Source organism: Phycodurus eques, chromosome 16, assembly GCF_024500275.1.
Source record: "Phycodurus eques isolate BA_2022a chromosome 16, UOR_Pequ_1.1, whole genome shotgun sequence".
NCBI classification, from domain to species: domain Eukaryota; kingdom Metazoa; phylum Chordata; class Actinopteri; order Syngnathiformes; family Syngnathidae; genus Phycodurus; species Phycodurus eques.
The window spans coordinates 12,610,076-12,634,882 of record NC_084540.1 but is presented as its reverse complement, the minus strand read 5'-3'; the positions used below and the strand labels follow the sequence as shown (position 1 = coordinate 12,634,882).

The 24,807-nt window shown below is 40.4% G+C and overlaps 1 protein-coding gene across 2 annotated transcripts in view; it reads right to left on the bottom strand.

Moving 5' to 3' along the window:
- cacng3b (calcium channel, voltage-dependent, gamma subunit 3b) overlaps positions 1-24,807 on the bottom strand; it is a 37,692-nt gene that overhangs the window by 8,820 nt on the left and 4,065 nt on the right. For both annotated transcript variants that reach the window (XM_061700438.1, XM_061700439.1), the window contains 2 exons: positions 5,339-5,422; positions 2,506-2,646 (listed from right to left, as the gene is read on the bottom strand). In XM_061700438.1, the coding sequence (XP_061556422.1) occupies positions 2,506-2,646; positions 5,339-5,422 (225 nt within the window). The remainder of the gene's footprint in view (positions 1-2,505; positions 2,647-5,338; positions 5,423-24,807) is intronic.

Below are 24,807 nucleotides of genomic sequence, written 5' to 3'. Positions count from 1 at the left end.
CAGTAGGTGATTGTCCACTGACTGGATGGTCCAGACGGATGGAGTCGTGGATGGTTGGTGGAAGGCCACCATGTCCCAACAAGGCTGCTAAGCTAGCAAGGAGTGGCGGACTGGCGGTGCATGCATTTTATTTTAGAGGCCCCTTCACGGTGTGAAAATGACCTCTGAAATGTATGTGGACTTTCTAACTGATCACTTTCTTCCATGGTTCCAAAGGAAGAATCATTCTTTCATTAACAAAAACATCTTAAAGCGTGACAATACATCTCAAAGAAATTCAAGCAGGAACTCTCCAAAAACTCATAAGTTTAATGGATGTAAGAATTGTGGAACTGCTATCAAATAAGCGGTCCTACTATGCCAAAATGTAACTTGACTTGTCATGATGCTTTAATTTCAGTAAATATGACATCCGAATGCTGCAAATCCAATACATGACTATTTTTAGTTCTTTAAAACATGTCTTGAAAGTCTGTTGTGCATAATAATTTGGAACAGTACATTTTTAAGTTTGTTTATTTAAAAAAATACTGTTATCAATGGGAGGTTTGTTAAAAAACATGAATTATATTTAATGACGTCAAAATTATGCCAACTGTCATTCTATTTAAATTGGTTTAATTTCACAGCTTCTGAAATTGCAAATTTAATTGATAATCAGAAAAAGAAAGAAAGCGATCGTACTGTAAACAGGAAATTTCATACAAACGAAACATGCTCTAATTAATCAATTAATTATGCTAAACTAATAACAGTTTAGATTTATAGAAAGCTTTAGAATAAAACATGATGATTTAAATACAAATACTGTTGAGAGTAAAAAGTAAACTGAGGGATGTGATGGACAGCCAGTCAAAACAAATGCAGCCGTGAAGGAGAGTGGTTGTGAAGCGCGCACACACACGTACACACACACACACACCCACACGCACGCACGAACTCACACACACACACACACACACACACACACACGCACGCACGCACACACACACACAAAGCTGGTCTCTCCTATTCCATATCATTAGTCCAGAATACAGTGCTCATGCAGTGTGGTGGAACGTACAGAATGGGGACAATTAGTTGGCTGTAATTAACCACAATCAGCCCCACACTTTTGTGGTAAATAATTACCAATTTGGCCTCAAGAATTTACTACAAAACCCCAGTGGAGCCCTCCACATCGCACTGAACAGCAATTACAGCCCTCTTTGTGTGTCGGGGGCAAGAGCAGATTTGTGTGTGTGTGTGTGTGTTTATGAGATATCCTATGTGTCTAGAGTCAGAGGCTGATGATGTGCGACTGTATCATCGCGTGCTTCAAATCTCAATTTGGCTGCTGTGTCCAATCGCCACACTCTGACTCCACAGACCTCCTCTGTGAACTTGCAGTCCAATGTGATCCTCAACAAATATAAATTATAAGATACTGGACCTGCTTAGTAACGGACACGGTGGGCGACTGGTTAGAGAGTCTGCCTCACAGTTCTGTGTTCAATCCCTGGCCCCGCCTGTGTGGAGTTTACATGTTCTCCCTGTGCCTGTGTGGGTTTTCTCCGGGCACTCCGGTTTCCTCCCACATCCCAAAAGCATGCATGAATTGGAGACTCTAAATTGCCCGTAGGTGTGACTGTGAGTGCGAATGGTTGTTTGTTTGTATGTGCCCTGCGATTGGCTGGCAACCAGTTCAGGGTGTACCCCGCCTCCTGCCCGATGATAGCTGGGATTGGCTCCAGCACGCCCGCGACCCTAGTGAGGAGAAGCGGCTCAGAAAATGAATGGATGGAAGGATGGACCTGCTTAATCTACTGTATGTGGCTGTCTCCAGCATCACACACACACACACACACACACATGTGCATTGATGTTTGAATATGTAATTAAATATGAAAGAGCAGATATGTGGCTTCAACTAAGCGCCTTCTTTTCAGGATTTGTAGATAGAACTGGAAGCAAATTTGTTTGACTGTTCTGGTGTTGCCGGCACGGTAGACGACTGGTTAGCACATCTGCCTCACAGTTCTGTGGACCGGGGTTCAAATCGCAGCCCCGCCTGTGTGGAGTTTACATGTTCTCCCCGTGACTGGGTGGGTTTTCTCCGGGCACCCCCACATCCCAAAAACATGCGTAGTAGGTTGATTGAAGACTCTAAATTGCCCGTACGTGTGAATGTGAGTGTGAACGGTTGTTTGTTTATATGTGCCCTGCGATTGGCTGGCGACCGGTTCAGGGTGTACCCCGCCTCCCGCCCAAAGATAGCTGGGATAGGCTCCAGCAGCCCGCGACCCTAGTGAGGCTTAACGGTAAAAGAAAATGGATGGATGGATGGATGTTTTGGTGTTTTGATTTTAACGCCAGAACAGGAAATGAACTTCACAAAAAATGCAACATGAAAAGAGATTTGAAGCAAGAAAACAAAAAATGTGTAGAGTGTAAAAGATCCTTCTTATTGTAAAGACCAAATCTACTTTATGCCACTTTAGAGACACATTTTCAGTGCACACTGACCTGCGGAGACAAAGAAGATTCCTGCGCTGAGGATGACATTGTGGCGGCTGCGATAAAACTCACTGGCGGCTACACAGAGTCCTCCCAAGAACAGCAGACCCACACTCATGATGGGGAAGATACTGGAGGCACGCACTGCACCTGTTAGGTTAAAACAAGCTGTTTGCTTTAGGAAATTTGGCAGTCACACGAAACAGGTTACCAAAATAGCAGCAATGGATGTCACAATGCCGTCACCTATAACCAGCACACAAGTGAGCGCCCTGAGGTACTTTTCAAACTGAATGCTAGGGGTTGAACAACTTGGAGACAACGCTGAATGAAAGTAGACTCGATGTTTTTGATGTTTTTTCAGCACAGTACTGCAGTCCCCAACCTTTTTTGCACTCTGGAATGGTTTCACATGAAGACATATTTCGATGGACCGTTATAGAGACAAATAAAAACAAATGACTAATAATACAACTTACCATTATGTTGAATGTAGTTGTTGTAATTATTAGGAGGCTGAATGTTTCTCTTCAATGAGCCGGCCGGTCTCATCTTGTGTTCCATAGCATAGCGTGTTGTAAGTACACAAAGTGTAATTCTCTTTTTTTGTTTAGTTTGATAGTAAACTTATTTAAACTGGAGATGGAATCAAACAGCTTGAAGCCTCTTGATGAATTGTACACTATTTGCCAAAGTGCTATTTATTGTGAAGTGTGTGAATTTGAGTTCACTGCCCGTACAATGCTCGTATCTCAGATTTATTCTCACAAGTCAAAGCACCAAAATTGCCCAATGACGGCTCATAGCTCCACAAATTCAGAAGTAGAGTCACTCGTATCTCAAGGCACCACTGTATTTGAGGCTAAACCTGCATGGTTTGCAAGTAACTGTGCTACCGGTCTAATCTTTGGTAAAGTATTTGCGCATGCTGGTAGCGTATGCCAGCCGTATAGAGTGACAAGTCACTCACAGTTTTGTAAAGCAACAAAAGCAAGTGTCGTGATGATGGTGGGGGTGCTTTATCATACAACTTTTTTGGTGATTAAAATTGTCGTTAGCACACAGTTGTTACCCCTGCATTTTTGGACATCACATTTTGGCAATGAAGATGGAGCTTCACTTCAAGTTTTAAACGTCGATGCGGAGTGACTCCTCGAAAAGTTGACTAATCGTTTCAACTCATTAATGCGATTGTTTCCATCGAAACCCCTACTTCTAAAAGGCAGCGATATATCGGTGAAAATGGAGCTCACACAACAAGCTCGGCAGAGCTAGAAACTTAAACATGTTAAAACAGAGCAAAGAGAGAGTAAACATTGGATGAAAAACAAGACAGATGGAGAGTGTCACTGACACATATGCAGGCCAAATAATGAGAAATATTTTGTTAGGACCCCATATGTGCACTTAATGTGATGGCATATTGAAGATTTGCTGCAAACAGCCTGTCATACTGGACTGGGTTGTGTTGAAAGCTGATATGTGGAAAAAATACCTGTACAAAAAGTATTTTATTGTATTGTACTGTATTGTTACAGCGGCACGGTGGTCGACTGGTTAGAGCGTCAGCCTCACAGCGCTGAGCGGGTTCAATCCCCGGCATGTTCTCCCGGTGCCTGCGTGGGTTTACTCCGGGCACTCCGGTTTCCTCCCACATCCCAAAAACATGCATTAATTGAAGACTCTAAATTGCCCGTAGGTGTGACTGTGCGTGCGAATGGTTGTTTGTTTGTATGTGCCCTGCGATTGGCTGGCAACCAGTTCAGGGTGTACCCCGCCTCCTGCCCGATGATAGCTGGGATAGGCTCCAGCACCCCGCAACCCTTGTGAGGAGAAGCGGCTCAGATAATGGATGGATGGATGTATTGTTAAAAAACATGACGAGCATTCCTGAAAGGACCAACCAATGATGTTGTACGGTTAAGCATACAGGCCACGCCCTTTTGGCCCACACCCCTGGGCTGAATGAAATGCCGGTCATTAGGTCTTGGCTTCCTATTGGCTGGCCAGCTCTCAGGCTTGTGTTCGAATTGGCGGGCTCTGGGGATGTTGCTCCGTGTTCAGTGCAGCAATGAAAAAATAAGCTCCAGCTGAATTTTTTTTTTTTTTTCCCCATCCCTCTGTTGCTGTTAATATTTTCCTTGCCATCCATCTTTCCAATGTTTACAATCAGAGGAAAAAAAACCTCTACTTTTCTTGCCTAATACCTTTATGGATGTATGAGGGAATAACAGGGTCGTTTTTAATTTTTTTTCTAACAAACTGTAGTTATTGATGAAAGCCTGTACGCTGGTTATATCACTTGCACTCGGGTTATGCATCTCTCTCAAGCAGAATCTTCCACCTTGCAGGGAAAAAAGTAGAAAAGAATATTCATTTATCTCAGCCAAGGTAGCATGAGTGTGGTCTATCCATCTCTTCAGCGCATTGATGTTGTTGATCATGCTGCCTCAAATAACAACTGTCCAATCAGTGATTGCAAGTACAGCAGGCCTGTCAGGCTTAGATACAGTATGTCCTTTGCGTTTAGTTCCCAACCCTAGGTATTCTCATGATTATTTTGATATAGGATATTATGATAATATTATGATATCATAATTACTTTCTCCTCCAGCAAAGTATCAGAAACTGCTTTTGTACACATATTGTTAAATTGTTGAATGCAAACATAGCATTCCTATCTGAGATTTCACTGGGTAATAAAATTAACAAAAATAAAAAAAAATGTCTGCCGCTCTGAGAGAAAGTTACAGACCAAAAAGGAAATTAGATGCTTATAACAGTTGAACATTGTTATGACTAAGCATGGTGTAATGTGATGTGTGTTTATTAATAAACGTACGCAGTAGGTATTCAGCAGCATCAGCCTCATAGTCAGCATCCTCTGGAAAGTGATCAATCTTCTTACACACACCTCGGAAGGTTCCTGGAGAGGGAGAACAGGAATGTTTGTGAAACAGCATTTGTTTAACTTGCCATTAACTGTATGTAAAACATAGGCATTGACTTCCAGGCTTTATTTGTGTTCAGTTTCACTGTAGGCTTTATCCCATCAGCTTCTTACTTTTCCACATATATATATATGTATACATTATACACTGTATATAGAGGATAAGGATTGACTGGCGACCAGTCCAGGGTGTACACGGCCTCTCGCCCGAAGATAGCTGGGATACGCTCCAGCACGCCCGCGACCCGCGTGAGGATAAGCGGTACAGAAAATGGATGGATGGATATAGAGGATAAGCGGTACGGAACATTAAAAAATATATATATACATACAGACCCTTTCCAAAAAAAATTTATATCATGGAAAAGTTTATTGATTTCCATAATTCCATTCAAAAAGTTAAACTTTCATAGATTATAGATTCAGGGCCTATGATTTAAACAATTTCAAGTATGTATTTGTTTATTTTTAGATAATTTGGGCTTCCAGCTCATAAAACCCATGAAATCAGGAATTCAAAAAATTAGAATACTGTGAAGAAATCAGCCAAACTTTTGCAGGCCATACATGTTTTAAACTGAGTGTTACACACTAATCACCTCCTAAACTCAAAGCGCCTGCACAGGTTTCCGCAGGTGTCATTAAATTGCTTCAGTTGGGTTCAATGTGGGGAAGACTGCAGACAACTGGCCAGAAGACCATAATTGATACCCTCCATAGGATGGGTAAGCCACAAAAGTTCATAGCTAAGGAGGCTGGTTGTTCACAGAGTGCTGTGTCCAAGCATATCAATGGAAGGACAAAATATAGCAGGAGAAGATGCACCAGCAAAAGAGATGACCGTGGGCTTTAGCAGATTACAAAACAGAGAAGATTCAAGAATCTAGCAGTGATACAGAAAGAGTGAAATGAGGCGTGAGTCACAGCTTCAAAAACCACCACATTCAGAGGCATCCGGGAGATGGGCTACAACTGTCGGGTTTCTCGGGTCAAGCCACTTCTGAGCCTGACCCAACGTAGGAAGCGTCCTCAATTGGGCCAAGGAGAAGAAGGACTGGACTGTTGGCCAGTGGTCCAAGGTCCTCTCTTCCAATGAAAGTAAAGTGTGACTTTCATTCGGGAATCAAGCTCGAAGGGTTTGGAGGAAGACGGGTGAAGAACAGAACCCAAGCTGCTTGAGGTCCAGTGTGAAATATTCACAGTCAGTTATGATTTGGGATGCAATGTCCAGTGCAGGTGTTGGTATACTCTGCTTTCTTAAATCCAAGGTCGCCGGAACAGTCTACCAGAATGTTTTAGAGGACTTCATGATTCCTTCTACTGAGGATCTGCAGGGAGATGCAGATTTCATCTTCAATGCAGGACCTGGACCTGGACCCTGCCGATCCCACCAGAAGCACCAAAAACTGGTTTGATGCCCATGCCATCACAGTGCTTGACTGGCCAGCCAACTCGCTGGATCTAAACCCCATTGAGAATCTATGGGGTATAATCAAGAGGAAAATGAGGGGCACCAGACCCAAAAACAAAGAACTGACAGCAAGGTTAAAGGAAATCTGGGCTTCCATAACTCCCAGGCAATTCCACAGGCTGATTGCCTCAATGCCACGGCACATGGAGGCAGTGGTTAAAGGAAAGGGATTCCCACCAAGTATTGAAGATTAACATATTGTTTTAAAAGTACCGTATATTGATTGATTTAATGTGACCCTAATTTATTTCTTTTTTTTGACAAAAACTGAGAAGTAAATGGTGATTTCTTCACAGTATTCTAATGTTTTGAATTCCTAATTTTGTGGGTTTTATGAGCTGGAAACCCAAATTATGTAAAAATTAAATCTTTGAAAGTTTAACCTTTTGAATGTAATTATGGAAATAAATAAACTTTTCCATGTTATAATTTTTTTTGGGAAAGGGTCTCTATGTGTGTGTGTGTGTGTATATATATATATATATATATATATATATATATATATATATATATATATACGAGTGAATTGGGCTACAAGCTTGTACTAATTCAACTCGTAAGTCAAAGTACCACTGTATGTGCGCAACAACACACACAGGGTGATCAGACGTAAAAGATTAAAAAAAAAAAAAAAGCAGTAGAAGAGAGAAAGAGATGGCATAAGATACCGGACTGGTAACCTTCAGGCCATTTGTGGGGAAACACTAATGAAAAGTCTTATCATGCCTGCCGCACACATGCACATGCACATGCACAATTACCGCTGTGAATCCAAACACACAGACAGACACACACACACGGTAAAGCAGCCATCAAGTGTGCCTACACAAACCGACTAAGCTCATTAAAGTGATACATGAAGACTATCAATCATGCATGTAAGTGAAAGCCCTTGGATTATTTATATATATAGTGTGTGTTTGTGAGGAGGAAAAGTGTGTTTGTGTTGTATCGACTGGGCTGCGGATGCTACGAGCAAGTGTCGTGTGAGCCAGAGAGTGACTCATCCTCCTTTGTGGAAGTCCTTCAGTGCTCACACACGCATCCCTCACCACATGCACAGGTGTGAATGTGTGCACGCGCTCGCTGCATGCGGCTTAATTCCTTCCCATCATCCTGTCCCATTCACACATGGTCAACGCCACAGGGGATCAGGGGTGTCGGTGGGACGGGGAGGTGATGGTTTGGGGGTGAGATGAAGGAGGATGGTGAGAGAGGAAGTGCTTGTGAAAGAGGTTTGGGGATTCAACGGCAGAGGAACGGGAGGAAATGTGCTGCTGATCCATTTGCATATGAAAAGTTTCTTGTACTTCACATCATCCATAAATTGATTGATCCAGCAAATTGAGTCATGGCTTGATGGTTGTTACGCCGATTGACACATTTCAGGTCTTCAATATTTATAATAAATACAGTTTTGATATGAATGATAGTTTTGATATGAATGAGAGGACGTTTATCCATATTTATACAGTAACTTGTGATACTTGATCATTCATGTGTCTTACAGTTTTTCATCTTGCTCCATTTAGAGCTCAATGTGTTATTCTTGTTACGAGACTTGAAAATAAATCCCAGCCTGAGAAAAAAATTGTTGCAGTATTTTTCTTTATTCTTTTGGCACTCATCCCAGAGTTGTACTGAGCTAGTTTTAAAACAGGTCACAACTACAGTGTCTTTTAAATTGGCTGAGACATTTCCAAAAGCAGTGTGATTCTTTTTTTTTTGCAAAGGTTCTTTCACACAGGGACTATTTTTCATCTTTTGGCTAAAATGTAAATATTCAAATATTTAACTTATACAATGACAGGTTCACAACAGAGATAATTTGATCAAATACCCTCTCTGAAAAAAGGTACACTGATCTGCAGGAAGTAAAGAATCGGCAAATGTCTCCGACCACTTTAATTGGCAAATGCAGCTCAGAGGAAACAAGCTAAAGTGCAAGCCCTGTGAAGCTAATTACTTCACTTGAATCTGCTCATTAAATGGGACCAAACATTTGATGTAGCGCGTGTGCATATGACAGACTGCACACCGTTTGATGTTTAGCACTCTTCTGTTGCTGCTGCAGACAGCTGCTGCACATCAGTCTAAGCTGCAATCACCTTAGGTTCGATGAATACGTTTTGACATCCACCCTAAGACTCCACAATTAATAGAGCAGTTCTAAATTTCCCAGTTTTTGGCATGGCCAGAGCATCAAGAAGGTGTGTTTATATTATGATAGTGGGGACCACCTTTTATTTATAACAGTAGTCTTCAAATGGTGATTAGTTTTACTTTATCATAGTGGTCTTGTACATTTTTATACCTGTATGCCATTTAGAAATGTTAAAATGTCATTGTCAATGTCAAACTTTGTCTGTACAGTTAATTAAGGGTTTATGATGGTGATAGTTTACCTGGAGCAAGTTCATTCACATTATTTCCCATGTAAAAACTCATTTTGTGTCACAGAATGAATTGTGTTTGTGGCTCCACTGTAATCATATACAACTTATTATTAACCACGTGACAGGAGCTGGAATGTCACAATTACAATTTTACCAACCACTCCAAGCATGGTGGTCACGAAAAAGTGTAAATCGGAATTTTTTGTATTTATTTTGTTTCCTTGCTGGCAAGAGCTGACTAAAATATAATGAAAGGAGTATGCCAAGGTTGACATTTTACTGTCGGAATACAAAGTATATTTTTTATCAAGCCAAGTTAGTTGTGTTGGATTGTTCATACTCATGAAGCTATGTTCCATTATCTGACAATTAAGTTTTGTTTCCAAAACATTAGGGTGATACATGATTAAGTTTTGTTATCCATGAAATTATGTAGGAGTTTCGGTCACTGAGGAATGGTGGTTTTAAAATGACTCCCCCATTTTGTGATACCACCCAAGGCCAGAGATACCTTCTGCCAAACAGTCATAACGAAACCTTCTGAGGTGTATAAGAGGAGTTAGCTCAATAAATGAGGTGTCTCATTCAGTGGACTTTCACTCTGGTGTACAGTTGATTGAATGAACCCTGAGACTCAGCCCTCTGGTCTTTTATTTTTTCCACTCTTTTTGGACAAAGAAAACGAACGCGCAGGGACAATTGGAGGTTCCATGATCTATTGAACATTGACAATTTTATTGCGTCCCTAACAGTTGTCATCTCCACGTCTTTATGATAAATTTAAGGACATAAGATTCATAGGTGCCTTACATACACATGAATGAAAAACATAACATGATATAAAATAATCATAAGCTGACCTCACTTTTAACCGTAATTGGCATACATATTGAATGATACTCCATCCATCCATTTTCTGAGCAGCTTCTCCTCACTAGGGTCGCGGGCGTGCTGGAGCCTATCCCAGCTATCATCGAGCAGGAGGCGGGGTACACCCTGAATTGGTTGCCAGCCAATCGCAGGGCACATACAAACAAACAACCATTCGCACTCACATTCACACCTACGGGCAATTTAGATTCTCCGATTCATGCATGTTTTTGGGACGTGGGAGGAAACCGCAGTGCCCGGAGAAAACGCACGCAGGCACGCGGAGAACATGCAAACTCCACACAGGCGGGGCCGGGGATTGAACCCCGGTCCTCAGAACTGTGAGGCTGACGCTCTAAGCAGTCACCCACCGTGCCGCTGAATGATACTCTTTAGGCCTTATTTGATTGAATGATAAAAGCTGCAGTAGCGTCACAGAAAGCAAGTGAGGTCTGAGCTGATCCTGTTGGATGCATCAATGTATAAGGAATCATCAATCACAGCTTTGGCGGTCTGGAAATTCATTACACCTCCTGACTTGTAAGTGGACAGATTGGTATTGAATCCTCCTGATGGTAACCCATGCACGCACACACACAAATGAAAGATTTATTATGGCTTGGTGTGCTGGATGTTGTCCATGTATGCGACTGCAAATGTTCCATAATTATTTTCTGTTAGTATTGAGTAAAAACTGAGGACCACACAGGGACCATAAAGAAAATAAAAGGAAACTGCATGCCATGTATGTATTACAAATTACAGTACATAAATGCAGTGGACACATCTATTTGGATACATGTGCCTCTCAGAGGTCAGCATGGTTCGAGGGCAGCACTATGGCATTATGGGATTCAGACAATGGGGCTGATAGTTCAGTGTGTTCCTCTGCTTGAGTGTGTGTTTTATCTAATGTGTCATGCTGGCACACTTTGTCCTCCTGGCTGATTTACAACAAATTCCCTCCCACCGTGGCAAAGTGGTTTAAAACGTCAGTGCCTCGCTGAGTTGTTGTGTGCGTTAGTCCCCAATCAACACAAACACCGGAACGTTAACTGTTTATTAAGCATAACCTCCCATGCCACATGTTATTCAGCCAGTAGTAGCCAGCGAACGTCAACATATATTTGACGGACAGGTGAAGGGCTCGTCTTCAGCGGACCAACCACACAGTAGCCGGATTTACATGGAGACTTTTTTGTGATTCCGATTGAAATAATTCCGATTGAAGATCTGTTTACATGTGACATGATCTATTCTGATCGGGTATATACATGATGTGCACTACATTTTAATCGGAACACCCGTGTGATATGCGCACGTCGTCGTGAATGTCATGGCATTTATCAAGATGAGGTCCGTTGTCTATTAAGTACAGTAGTTTACAATTGTTTTTATACGTTTATTTAAAAAAAAAAAAGCTTGATGAAAACAACTGAAAAGCGATTAAAAACAAGATCGCATGCAAGCTCCGTCGGGAGCCGCCATATTTGCGCATTCATGTAGAGATGAAGCATGCACAGAGAGAGCTTTTCCCGGCTCTATTCTGAATGATGGTATACATTTGGCGAAAATTTACTTCTGATCAGTTTGGCAAAAGGAATATTCCACCCCTGTCAAACCGAATGAAATTCCATTCAGATTCAACCTGTTTATTCCAATTGAGGTGTTTATATGGAGCATCATCATTTGGTTTGTGCTTCAAAACCGATAATAATTAAAATAGAAGGCTCCATGTAAACCAGGCTCATCTTGCAGCTCTTCATTCTTTATTTCAGACCCATGCGGATCCATATCACAGCATAAAGAAAAACAATGTAATAGAGAAACAAGAAACGAAATTATCATAATAACAACAATAATGATTTAAAAGCAAAAATATATATAAAAAAATATAAAAAATAATAAGGGTGGGCCTTATTTATCATGATTTCAGAGGCATTAAAAAGCAACAGTATTATCGTTTATCGTCTTAGAAATATTGTTATCGTGACAGGCCTAACCACAAGTAGAATAAAATTAGCCCAAAAACAAAGAAAGACAGTAATGGGATCTTTTCCTGTTCAGTGACCGTATGTGTCACTGGTTGTCTGTCTCTATTGTTATATGTAAATGACTTGAGACCAATCAAGGGTGTAGAGGGTGTAGCCCCTTTACCCATCAGTCACTACAACCAGAGGTGGGTAGAGTAGCCAAATATTGTACTCAAGTAAGAGTACTGTTACTTTACAATAATATGACTCAAGTAAAAGTAAAAGGTAGACATCCAAATATTTACTTGAGTATGAATAAGAAAGTACTCAATGAAAAAACTAAAAAGTAAAGACTAACTTAACATTTTTTTATTATTATTATTTTAAATCAGCGCATGAACATCAAAATAACATAAAATAAAAAATAATAATAATATATGGGAGTCGGCACACACCTGACACCATTTCAATTTTTAACTGCCCAAAAACCAACAACATATGCATTGGGCCCTACAGAAACATGATTTGCTTTATTCGCATTAAATGACTTCATGAAGAAGCTGTTTGCTGAAGAGACTTATTGATTGTGTGTGGATGTGTGACACCGTAGGGATAGGGCTAATTTTGCAATATTCACCGCCAAAACAACAATAGAAACATCTGCGACTCACCTCAAGGTGTTTTCTCAAGCGAGAAGTGGGCTGAAATATTTTGGGCAGTCACAATTTAAGAGCTGCATGACAAAGCTGTTGTTTTTTGGAGTCTGAAAAATAAACACACTCGCTTGACTGTTTCCTCCGCCAAAATGAGTCATTTTGATTGGCTCGTGAAGGCTATGTGCGTGGTCATGTGACTGCCTTGTGTCGTTTGATTGGTGAAAAATTTGTCATTTTGATTGGCTCGCGAAGGCTATGTGCGTGGTCATGTGACATGAAATTAGTGATCCTGTTTGATTGGTGCAACGGGCACTCTATGCGGAAGTCAAAGATGGAGTCTAAAAATAGACGCGTACGCAAGAATGATTAAATAAAAGTAACGAACGGCATGTCGATCATTGTAACTGAGTAAAAGTATCGATCCTCCACATAAATACTCAAGTAAAAGTAAAAAAACACGTTGCATTTAAAGTACTCTGACAAGTACAGTTTATGGAAAATGTTACTTGAGTAAATGTAATGGAGTAAATGTAGCGCGTTACTACCTACCTCTGACTACAACTAGGGATGTCCCGATCCAACTTTTTCACTTTCTATTCGATACCAATATCACAACCTTGAGATTTGGCCGATTCCATATCGGTCTGATACAATTTCCGCAATAATCATACATAATTTACTTATTTTGTAGTATGGAACGTTAGAAAAGGCTTCATCAAATGCTATTACTCAAACAGAAAAACAAAATCAGCAACAGGAGTATGAGAAAAACTGACCCATTTATTATTAACCAATGGGTTACTGCTGTGCACGTCTTGACCTCTGAGGGGCAATGTGGTGAATGCAATGAGATACACATTTGCAGTAACAAAGAAAGAAGTCGCAATCAAATATTATGTTATGAATGTTTTTCACAGAGTTTGAGGAATATATGCCAGAGTATTATAATATTGTATGTGTTTATACAACGTTTGTATACCAATTATTATTTTTGAGAGATATAAGTGCCGTGAGTTCATTGCTAATTTTCGTTAACTCGTCAATGGTGTTTTTAATTCATTTTGTCTTAGCTTTCAGTTAGCGACAAAAATGAAGACAGAAACTAAGTCTGTAATATATTTGAACATTCAATAGGTGTAATTCTTTTATGTCTGTTGAATTTTATAGTGAACTTCAACTGGAGTGTCAATAAACAACTTTAAGCAAGCAGCATTAACTTACTCCTTGCTACTATGTTAGCACCTTAGCAACCTGTTGTTGTGATCACGTGGGTTCTGCTTGCCGTCCGGGCGCTGCTGGATAGAAGTGCTGGAGCGAAGCATGTAATGGAGTGATTGTATAAGAGTGGTAAAATCTGAGATTTTAGATCCAGTCCTATCTGATCCGATTCTTCTTTTTTTTGCTGAGATCGGACCGATTTCCGATCGGATCAGGAGAACCCTAACTACAACCCTCAATGGGATAAATGGTATGAAAGATGGATGGACAAAGAAAAGAGGGTGGGGCTAGTTGATGGCTCAAGCACAAGCTGACAACAAGGGGGGAACCATGTACACATAGAAACAAATTTAAAGCAGGGATCTTGCCTTACAGACTGGTTAACAAACTCAGACCTCATGTCGCGACCAGAAAAGCCATGTCATGTGCATCAGTGTTGTCAGGTTTCTCTTGGGAAATTACTGCAGAATAACAAAGCTGTGCATTCAGAGTAGCAACAATACGCCACTGGAAGCAAGCACAAACAGTGCCTTCAAACAAAGTTAAACAGGAGACAAACACAAACAACAATGCACACCCAAATGTTCCAACAATTGTGACGAGTTGGGTATGATGTGCCAGCTGTGTGCCCTTGATATGACTCTGCCCACCCATAGAACAACATGCATGCCAGCATGCACGGACACGCACGTACGCATGTAATATCTCATTCAAGCAAAGTGTTAAATTATTTAAAAGCGACACTAATGAAATAGAGAAACATCTAGCCAATTGTGTTGTGGTGGCCACACAAGCCGGATGCACGGTGGAGCATGTTCAAATCTCAGTTTGGGCCTTTGTCTATGCAGGTACAGATACTCCCTTGCTTGAGTGGATTTTCTCCTTTTTCCTCCTACATTCTAAAAGATGAATGGTAGGTTAAATGGTGACTATAAATTGCCCATTGGTGTGACTGAATGAGTTTGAATGGTTATTTGTCTATATATGCGCTGCAATTGACTGGCAACCAGTCCAGGATGTATCCTACGTCTCGCTCAAGTAGGCCGTAACCCGAAACGGTATATACGATAGAAAATGGATGGAGCCATACAAATTAGGGATGTCCCAATCCGATCACGTGATCGAAAATCGGGGTCGATTACGTGTTTTTCAACTGATTGACATCGGGTGAAAAAAATTGGTTTTATTAATTTTGTAACATTTTAAATGTCACAAAGTGACAAAATAATCCAAAGGTACAAAGATCTTGCCAAATGGAACAGTAATATCTTCATTTTATATTAAACAATGTAACTTTTCGGGGTATTTTTAGTACCTGAATAATCCACAGATAAATGACTGAAAGTGACAGGCAGACTGTGTGTTTCTATTTTTCAATATTATTATTTTACTTGTTTCAAATGTATTTTTTGGTCATTCTTTTAAATATTAAAAGTTGAGTTTTGGTAGTTACATGCATTGGATCGGGACTCGGTATCGGCAGATACTTAAAAACAAAGACTCTTGACTCAGGTTGGTGCAAAAAAATGTGATCGGGAAATCCCTAATACGAATGGCTATTCCCCACCTCTTGCCCAAAGCCAGCCTGCATAGGCTACAGCTCACCCGCTGAATTGTTTTCAGGTCAGCAGTTTCTAGCTTTATCTTTGGTACAAGGCTCAACTTTAACTCATTCACTGCCAGCCTTCCCAGTTAACATGGATATTTTACTTCTAAAGCAGTCAAGGGCAGTGAATGTGTTAATAGTGGCCCGATGATCCAGAGACAGTAATGCCATGGCGTCTGGCCCCTACCTACTTCACAGGCGCTGCTCCGACCCGACCAGTACAAATTTCTAGGTTATCAAAAACGTTTGGCCGCCGAAAATGGCCATTCATCACCGAAACAACCCTGCCAAAACAGGACGTGATGACGCAAGGAAAAAAAAACACAACCTGGCACGCACGAGATAAAGGCCATGAACATTGGGGTTATCCTCAAGTCACAAGCTTCGGTTAGTCCGATTGCCGCTAGCCTTAAATTATTAATATTAACGGAAGTGGGATCACGGAATGGCGGTGAGGAACAAGGGTAGCGATATGAATTAAGCTTTGTCCCCTATGTCCAATAATGTGCGGACAACAACTGCGTGCAAACGTAAACTTTATTCATCATAGAAGTTGTAAGACACGACATGCACCAACATTATGACACTTTATGATACTGTATCATAACACATAACACACACACACACACACTACAAGGGTGTGGCAAGGGTGTGGAAGTATTTAACCAAAAAGCTTACAACTTCCACATTCTTGCTTTTTAACCCAACTATTTTGAGTTTTGTTCACTTAAATAGATCAAGCTATTTACCACGCTTTTTGAGCGTGTTGGGTTAACAATCCTTGATCATTGGCCGGAATTGGACTTACACCCCTAGATTGCAAAATATGCAAAATAACTAACGTATTTTTACGACCATAAGGTGCACCGTATTAAAAGGCGCAGTCTCACTTACTTTTCTCTCTCACTATTTCTGTATTTAACACATACATAAGCCCCACCGTATTATTGGGCGCAGGCATGGTAAAACATACGCTAGCTTAAAACATACGGTAGCATGCATGCACGCTAAAACAATGTTTTTAAAAAGGCAGTGGGATCAAAACTGAGTTCGGTTATACTTTATTGAAGTATTTAACAATGTACTCACGTTATTTTTTTATCAATCTTCATCCACAAATCCATCAAAGTCCTCATCTTCTGTATCCGAAATGAACAGCTGGGCATGTTCTCCATCAAACACGCCAGGTTCCCTCTCGTCATTGTCGGAGTCAGTCTCGTTGCCGTGCGGCTCCTCAGAAATGATGCCGGCTTTTACGAAAGCTCGAACAACAGTGGAAGCAGACACGTTAGCCCAAGCATCCACAATCCATTCACAAACTGTGGCGTAACTCGCCCGGCGCTGCCTCCTAGTCTTAGTAAAGCTGTGTTCGCCAACTGTCATCCATCGCTCCCACGCCGCTCGCAACTTCACTTTGAACGCTCTGTTTACACCGATGTCCAGCGGTTGGAGTTCCTTCGTCAAGCCTCCCGGAATGATGGCAAGCTCCGAGTTATTACACTCAGTCGAATGGTGACTGTAGAGACGATTCTCCCGGCTGTTTTTTGCTCATTGGTCCATTGCTCGAGTTGGTCTTCCAACTCGGGTCACCTCGCCTTGTTTCCGTGGAAACTCAGCTTCGTCTTCTTGACTTGGCGAAGCTCGTTTTCATGCTTCCTCCACTTGTGAACCATGGATTCGTTGATCTTGAATTCTCTCGTGGCTGCTCGATTCCCATGTTCCTCCGTGTAATTGATAGTTTGCAGTTTAAACTGTGCTTTGTAAGCGTGTCTCTTTGTAGGTGCCATTTTCGTCCTTAGCCAAACACAATGTTGTTTAGTTTAGTTTTGCACAATGCACATACCGGCGCTATATAGCTACTGGCCCTTAGCGTCCTCTGTCACGTGCACCCTTCCCCCTTTAATGTCCGCATGCTGTCCTCAGTCACGTCCGCCTTTCCTCTATATAAGCAGCGTGTCGGCAGGAAATACTCCCAGTCAGTCAAGCGGAGCGCTCATCACACAACAACATTTACAGATTTTGGAACTCTGTGCACACATAAGGTGCGCCACATTATAAGGCGCCCCGTCCATTTTGGAGAAAATTTAAGACTTTTAAGTGAGCCTTATGGTCGTGAAAATACGGTAACTACATAGGAGGAACATTTTCTTAAGCGCTTAAATAATACAGTATAAAGATGTTAACTATGAAATAATCATTGAAACATTTTGTATTATTTCATGAATAAACAGGGCCAGTTGTGCTTCTGACGGGGCCACCACAACTTGGCTCATTGTGGCCCTACACAAAAAGGCTTAATGTTAGACCATGTTTCGTAAATGTAGTCCAGTCAAACTTTGGTTCAAGAGTGACTCTGTTTAGAAATAAAGAGGTCTTTGAACAAGATTTTCGAACAAATCTTTGGTTTTGGTTCTTTGGTTTTTTTTTTTTGGTTGGTTTGGTTTAAAAACTAACTATTTTTAAACCAAAGCTTTGGTTTAAAAACTATGCAGTCGCGAAAAGTCATAGCATGGAACACTTAGTTGTTCTTTTTATCACACAGCCTAGACATTGTCCTCTGTGCATCACGTATTTCACATATCGCTGGCTTTGGGCCGAAAGCTGCTATGTCAAAATTTTGTTAAATTTCATTATTTGTTTTACAAATTCATAACAATTTGTCAGTTTTTTTGTTTTTTTTTTTACTAATATTTTTTTTTTATACAAATATAAAGTTTTAAAAATGGCTTGCTCTCTTTGATGATGCAATGTTAATACCTCAACAAATGTGCCACATTTTTGGTTTCCTGAAAAATGGTTTTGGACATGTGAGGTTTCAGCAAAACGGCAGGCGATATATAGGTAGCTTTTTGGTTTTTTTTTGCTATAAAATAGCTCCCAAGAATGTTAATAGTGCAATTAGGAAGCCTAATCGTGTTTACTGTTGAAAAAAGAAGGGAATAATAGGTAAACATTAGAATGGTTTTTGTGTTTACAGTGTTTATGATTTCGCTACACAATTTGGTCTGGGGAAATCTATCTGTACTATTCTTCAGAACAAATATGCATTAAAGGCAGCTGATGTGGCTAAAGGAGTGACTGTGCCTTGATTTATTTTGACTAAATCCATAAAAACAAGGTAAATGTAAGTTTTTTCTGGGACCAGAAGGGATTAATTCTATTTTTATTCATTTAAATGGGAAAAATTACTTCTGCTGGCAAAAAGTTCGGTTCATGATGGAAGTCTCAGAATGAATTTGGTTGGTAAACTGAGGTTTGACTGTACTGGTAATTTATTACAAATGTCTGGTAATATGATAGACCTGACTTTAAAGTTGGTGAAGCTCATAGAAACATTGGTATAAAATAATTACTTTCACCCCAACCTGGCGGCTTTGGGAGTCAAGATCGCAAACAACATCTGTTCAAAAATCCAGCAAGGGACCTTTTCCTGTCGCATATCTTCCCCTCCACTGATAACGCTCACTAATGAAGGCATAACATGCCTTAAAGCTGTCCCTAATCAGACGGTGTGTGCTCCAAAAGCTGCGTGCGTACCAAATCAGCCAGATGCACGCACAAACACATGCATGACCAAGAATAAGATGATGATGGAATGAGCGAGGGTGAGGAAAAGGAAGTTAAAAAGCAGAGCAAATAGGGCCGCTTGTTTCTTCCGAGCACCTCTGACAGCTCAGCGTGGGTGATGGAACCACTTCCTCTTTTTCTCTCATTTGTGTCTCCCTCTCTCTCCCTCTTTCCTCTCTCTCTCTCTCTCTCTCTGATTACTTTTTTTCAGCAGAAGGAGAGAGGAGCTAGGTGAGAGGGAAAGAGGGAGAGGCAGGGAGAAACTAGTTTCCACGGTGATGGCTGATGAAAGGGAACGATGTGCATTGTGCTTGGATGCACATCTCACATTTTCGCTCCTATTTTTTTCAACTTGTTCATACTCAAGCACACATATTCACCCCCTCTCTTGCCAAAACACTTTTCTGTTCCAAATGTTCTCGTCATATCCCCTTAGGTTGGTTCCCTCCATTCAAAAGCAGACATTTAAACATCTAAGCATGGGGTTATGCTGTACTGCTTTCGAAGAATACAAGTCAACAGTACTTGAACCTGAATACATAGGGGTACACCTTTTCCTACTTGCCAGTTGTTGGTTTATTTGATTCATTACCACACACATAAAAGGGACTATATAATGTGAACACTAAGACAGTGAACCTTCGCTACTTCGCGGATTGACTATCACGGATTCACGACTTCGCAGATTTTTTTACAGTGCAATTTTGCATGCTGTTTTTTTACAGCGTACGATGCCCGCATTGTGTCCGAATTGACTTTGCATATTTTTTACAGTGCAATTCTGCATGCTGTTTTTTACAGCGTACAAACCTACATTGTATTTTGTGGCCTGATTGGCTACTGTACTGTAGACCAATTTGAATCCATCTCCTCTGCGCCATGTCTCCTGTATAGCACAGAATGTGTTCGTCTTGCTATATTTAAATTAGTGTTTGATTGCGAGCAGTGTGACTCTAAAGCGCCTCCTGTTTGGAAGTTTTCTCCCAGACATAACCAACAATGTCGACGAAACGTGCTGCGCCGACAAGGGCACCTGCGGTCACACACAAAAGGCAAAGGAAGGTGGCATGTCTGTTTATAAGAATCTTCTCGCCCAGAAGAAAAAAGAGCGGCAACAACTACCTCCAACTATGTTCTTGTCTCGGAAAAAGACCGTGGAAAAGGACGCTACAGCGGAGCGGCGTCAGGACAAAGAGGGACGGTCAGAGGAAGCGTGAAATACGCGCGAGTCAAAATTAATAATTTATTATGTTTCTAACCTCATACGTTGTTCATTAATATTAAATTTGTTATTTCTAAAAATTGTCATCATTGTTTGTCAGAAAATGTTTACATTTTTATTTCTTAAACAAATGTTTGAGCCTTAAAACAGGTTTTGACCTTTGTTTTGCTATACAATAATATTAACAATAAATAATAAGTACAACAACAATAATTATAATGTACTTATTTTTATTACAAAGATTTGAACTTTGACCGGGTTTAAACCAGAGAGAAATGTGAGAAAATGTTAATTGTAAGGTTTACAGCCTTAAAACACATTGTATAATAATTGTAAAAAAATAAAGTTTCCTAATTCGCGGATTTCATCTAGCGTGGGTTATTTTTGGAACGTAACCCCCGCGATAAACGAGGGAACACTGTAAATGGATTTTCATTCATCCTGGGCATCCTCTACAGTTTCAAAGTGTTTTACAATTTACTTAAAGTAAATACGAATAAACAGTGGGCGAAGTACGTTTTTGGGACAAGTTGACCAAGGTGATGTTGCTGTATGCCCTTCAGGTTAAATTTTCTGACATGTGTAGCGACACTCCCTACAGAAAATACAAGCCCTTCTAATGTATATTCATGCTTGATTCATTAATAATTCACTAGGTAGTGACGTGATCTGTTGAATATCCAATATCTAACAAACTTCAAACAGCAACACAAATGCTATGTGTAAATCACTTCTTTACACTAGAGCCTGCCAACACCAGAGAAGTGTTCTGGCTGGTCCCGTCAACATTAAACAACCACATTTATTTATTTTTTTTAATTGGGGATCTATGGTAGATGCTATTCACTGCTATCACAAGGCATTGCACTCACAAAATGATGTTTAATTGTTTTTTTTAAGGTCAAATTACGACAAATCACAGTGTTCTTTTAGAAGGACAGTGGTCTGAGAAGAATAGGCATCAGAAGTTAGCATTAAGTAAATTCTAATTTTATCCAAATACTTCTCTGAGTTATTGAGTTTTCCAGTGCCATTATAATGAGAAATTATAACCAGTAGCCTTGACTGGTGACTGAGCAGAAATGTTGTTTCTCTTGCTTCTGATTTTGTAGCACTGCTACTGATATTATTTTAGTGGGTTATAAATTCCCATATTTTGCGTTCAATCCCACTGGATTGATAGAACTCCTGGAAATGGTATTGGTCAACTTTTTGTGAAAATAGGACTTTGTAATGTGCAATTCATTCCATTTTTTTCAGTGCTTATTTGTTACATTACATTGGTTACCAGTCAATCACAGTGCCATATCATCAAACAACCATTCATACTCACATTCACACCTGTAATTTCAAGTTTTCAATTAATTTGCATTGAAAAGGTTGTCATAAACAGAAACACTACAAAGTAGACTAGTAAATTGTGGGGTGCACTTTACTGGGACAGCTCGAGCAAATGATCTTCCGTCACATACAGTAGTGTCAAGAAGACTTGATGCTTGAGCATGTATGACAGCATTCTAATTAATTCATACATGCTAAATAGAAGACATGTTTGGGAAAGTCCACTGTTTTACACATTTTACATGAACACGCTACCCACAGTAATGTTGCCATTGTACCGCTAAGGGTCAAACCAGATTCCTTCATTTGCCAGCGTTCTCACCTCAAACAAACCACAGTGAGTTTCTTTTTAACCACACCACCTCTTCTAGGTGGCCTTAGGCTGGTTGACTTGACTCAGGCCTGAATTAATGGACCACACCCAGGGGGACAGCTAACTAGACTTTGATTAAAATGGACCACTGGGTGCTAGTGTGTGAGCACGCTTAGAATATCAAATGGTTTCTCTCATCGGAACAAAAAGGGTCTTGACAAAGCATCCTCACAAACACACACATGCACACACCTTCCCTGATGTTTCTGGTCAGGCATTTCCATCCTGGGTATCATCTTGATGCCATTTCTGCCATGCAGCTTGTCTGGTCATTTCTCACGTCATCATTTGACTCCCAAAGCTCAACCAAAAGAGATTTATTTTCTACTCCCCTGCGCTACCTTTCTCCCTTCACCCTCATTTCCCCTGTGATATGTCCCTTTTAAGACTCCCTTGACTAAGACTCTTTCTGAAGCTTTGGAGAGACTTCATTTATTTCATATAGTTTTTGCGGCTTCCCAAACTTTTGTAAAAATTCTCATTTTCATAATTTTCATATTTGCCTGGTCCAACAATGATGCCGTGTGCCTTTTCTCATATCAACTTCTCTCTATTGAGAACATTCCCCCACAGAGAAATAACCATGGACACATTGTGATCCTTCAAAAGACTTGATGCAGATAACAAGGAAAAAGACAAAACACCTAGTTAAGTGTGGCAATTTCAAACTGACAGTAAAAGTGTGGTTCTTCCTTGTTTCACGTTCAATCCTCTGCAAGTGATGCTTCCTGTCTTCATTTTTATCCTCTTTCCTCACACCTTTCAACACTTCTCCCCCCTCATTCATCTCACAATAATTTAGACATGCTGTCTGTGTCTTTACCCACCCCGCCTACCTGCCTTCTCCATCAGTTAGTTGATTATTTTTATCCAACCCATGGACAGCCCCCTACATCTTGACTGATTGCCTGTTTCTAATTCATTCGATTCTCTTTCTTCCTCCTTCTTTTGTGGTTTATTCTACCACTGGGGTGATCGTTTTATGCCTGTCTTTTTTAGAAAACAAAGAAAAACAAGCTTTTCTATTACCAGGTGGTCTCCAGCAGGGTCAACCACTCCTCAGAGATTCATCTCAAACAGAGGCCATGCACTGCTCATCCATCACTTGGGATCCTCCACTAGCCTCCCAACATGTGCTTCATTCATTCATTTTTGACTCCCCACTCATTCGTGTTCTGTCCCCTAACTCCTTACATCTGTCCTTGCTCCTTTCCAGACTTTTAGTGGTCATTCATCACCTCATGCACACCTGTACAAATAAAACATCCAATGCATTCTGTACGCAAGAAAGAAACCACCTGCAAACTGGGAGCCTGCTTGATAATGATCAACCCACTAACAATTGTCATTAATTGGGGCTGATTACAAATTTGAATTAAGTTAATCACACAACTGTCTGTAGTTACCTTAGAATAATCACAAATGAAGTGAGTATCTTTCATCAATATATACTGTATATCAACACGTGTGTTAATGTCTATTTAATGGTGAATATGGAAATAAAATAATACAGGTACACATTTTGGTTATCCTATCAGCAGGTTCCAGACACGCACACCTAGTGTTGGCAGTTATGAGCTTTACGTGTGGGCTCATGGGATCTTGTATGCTGTTCATGCAATCAGGGATATTGTCAACGTGACAATGTTGATCAGATATATTTTTGTTGGTGACACCCGTGTGACCTGAGTCATGCTACCTTAGACCGTTTACATGTCATTTTCATCTACTTTCAAGTGACGCATATCCAAAACAGTATCCCTGTTTTTGCTGCACACCAGAAACCACTTGGATGTGGGCACCTCCAAAACACACTAAAACTCTATCATATTGGCAGGTATTCCATTCAGTTCTGTTGTTTTCAGGTCTGATTTGCATCGAAACATGTCCGATTTCATTTTTTTTCATACACTGCCATGACACATCTAAACTGTGCCATATGCGAGAAAAAACATGGCACGTGAACCATGTAGCGTTAATCCAAAATATTGAACAAATGAATAATTTTAACAAATAAATGCTAGTGAATAATTAATACATACAGTCATATGATTAACTAATTACATATCATCATCAAATACATTAATATAATTGAGGATTCATCTCATCTCTCATTGATGTATTCATCTAGCTATAATATAGCAATGTATTAAAATGGGTCAAGCATAGAGCACATAAACCGTAAGACACAGGAAGTCCAAATCACAATGCAGAACTGTCTTCACTTTTTTTTATGTGGATGACAACAATGTTTTTTAACTCTCTCGTGTGACAGTGAAAGAAACTATGACATGGTGAAATGTGCTGCAAGTGGGTATGCATGACTGCTTTATAAAGAAGACCAGGGCACACAAAATGTTATACACTCCTCCTACTTTCTGTCCCCCACTCAGTCTATCTCTGAAGCCACATGGACAGTACATCATTCAGAGATGTAAATTTATGAGGCTTTTATGAAAGATTAAACTGTGACAAACCTTTTATTCAGGACTGCTGTGTGTTTGTACATGACTGAACACATTCTCCCCTGCATGCCATTTTGCATGTGAGCCAGTGTGTGTGTGGATGCGTGTGTTTGTGTGTATCCACTGACATTGTGCTGACATTGTGTTAACTTGCTGTATTGCCCCCACTGCTCTGTTTATGAGATAGCTTGGGAATATCCTTG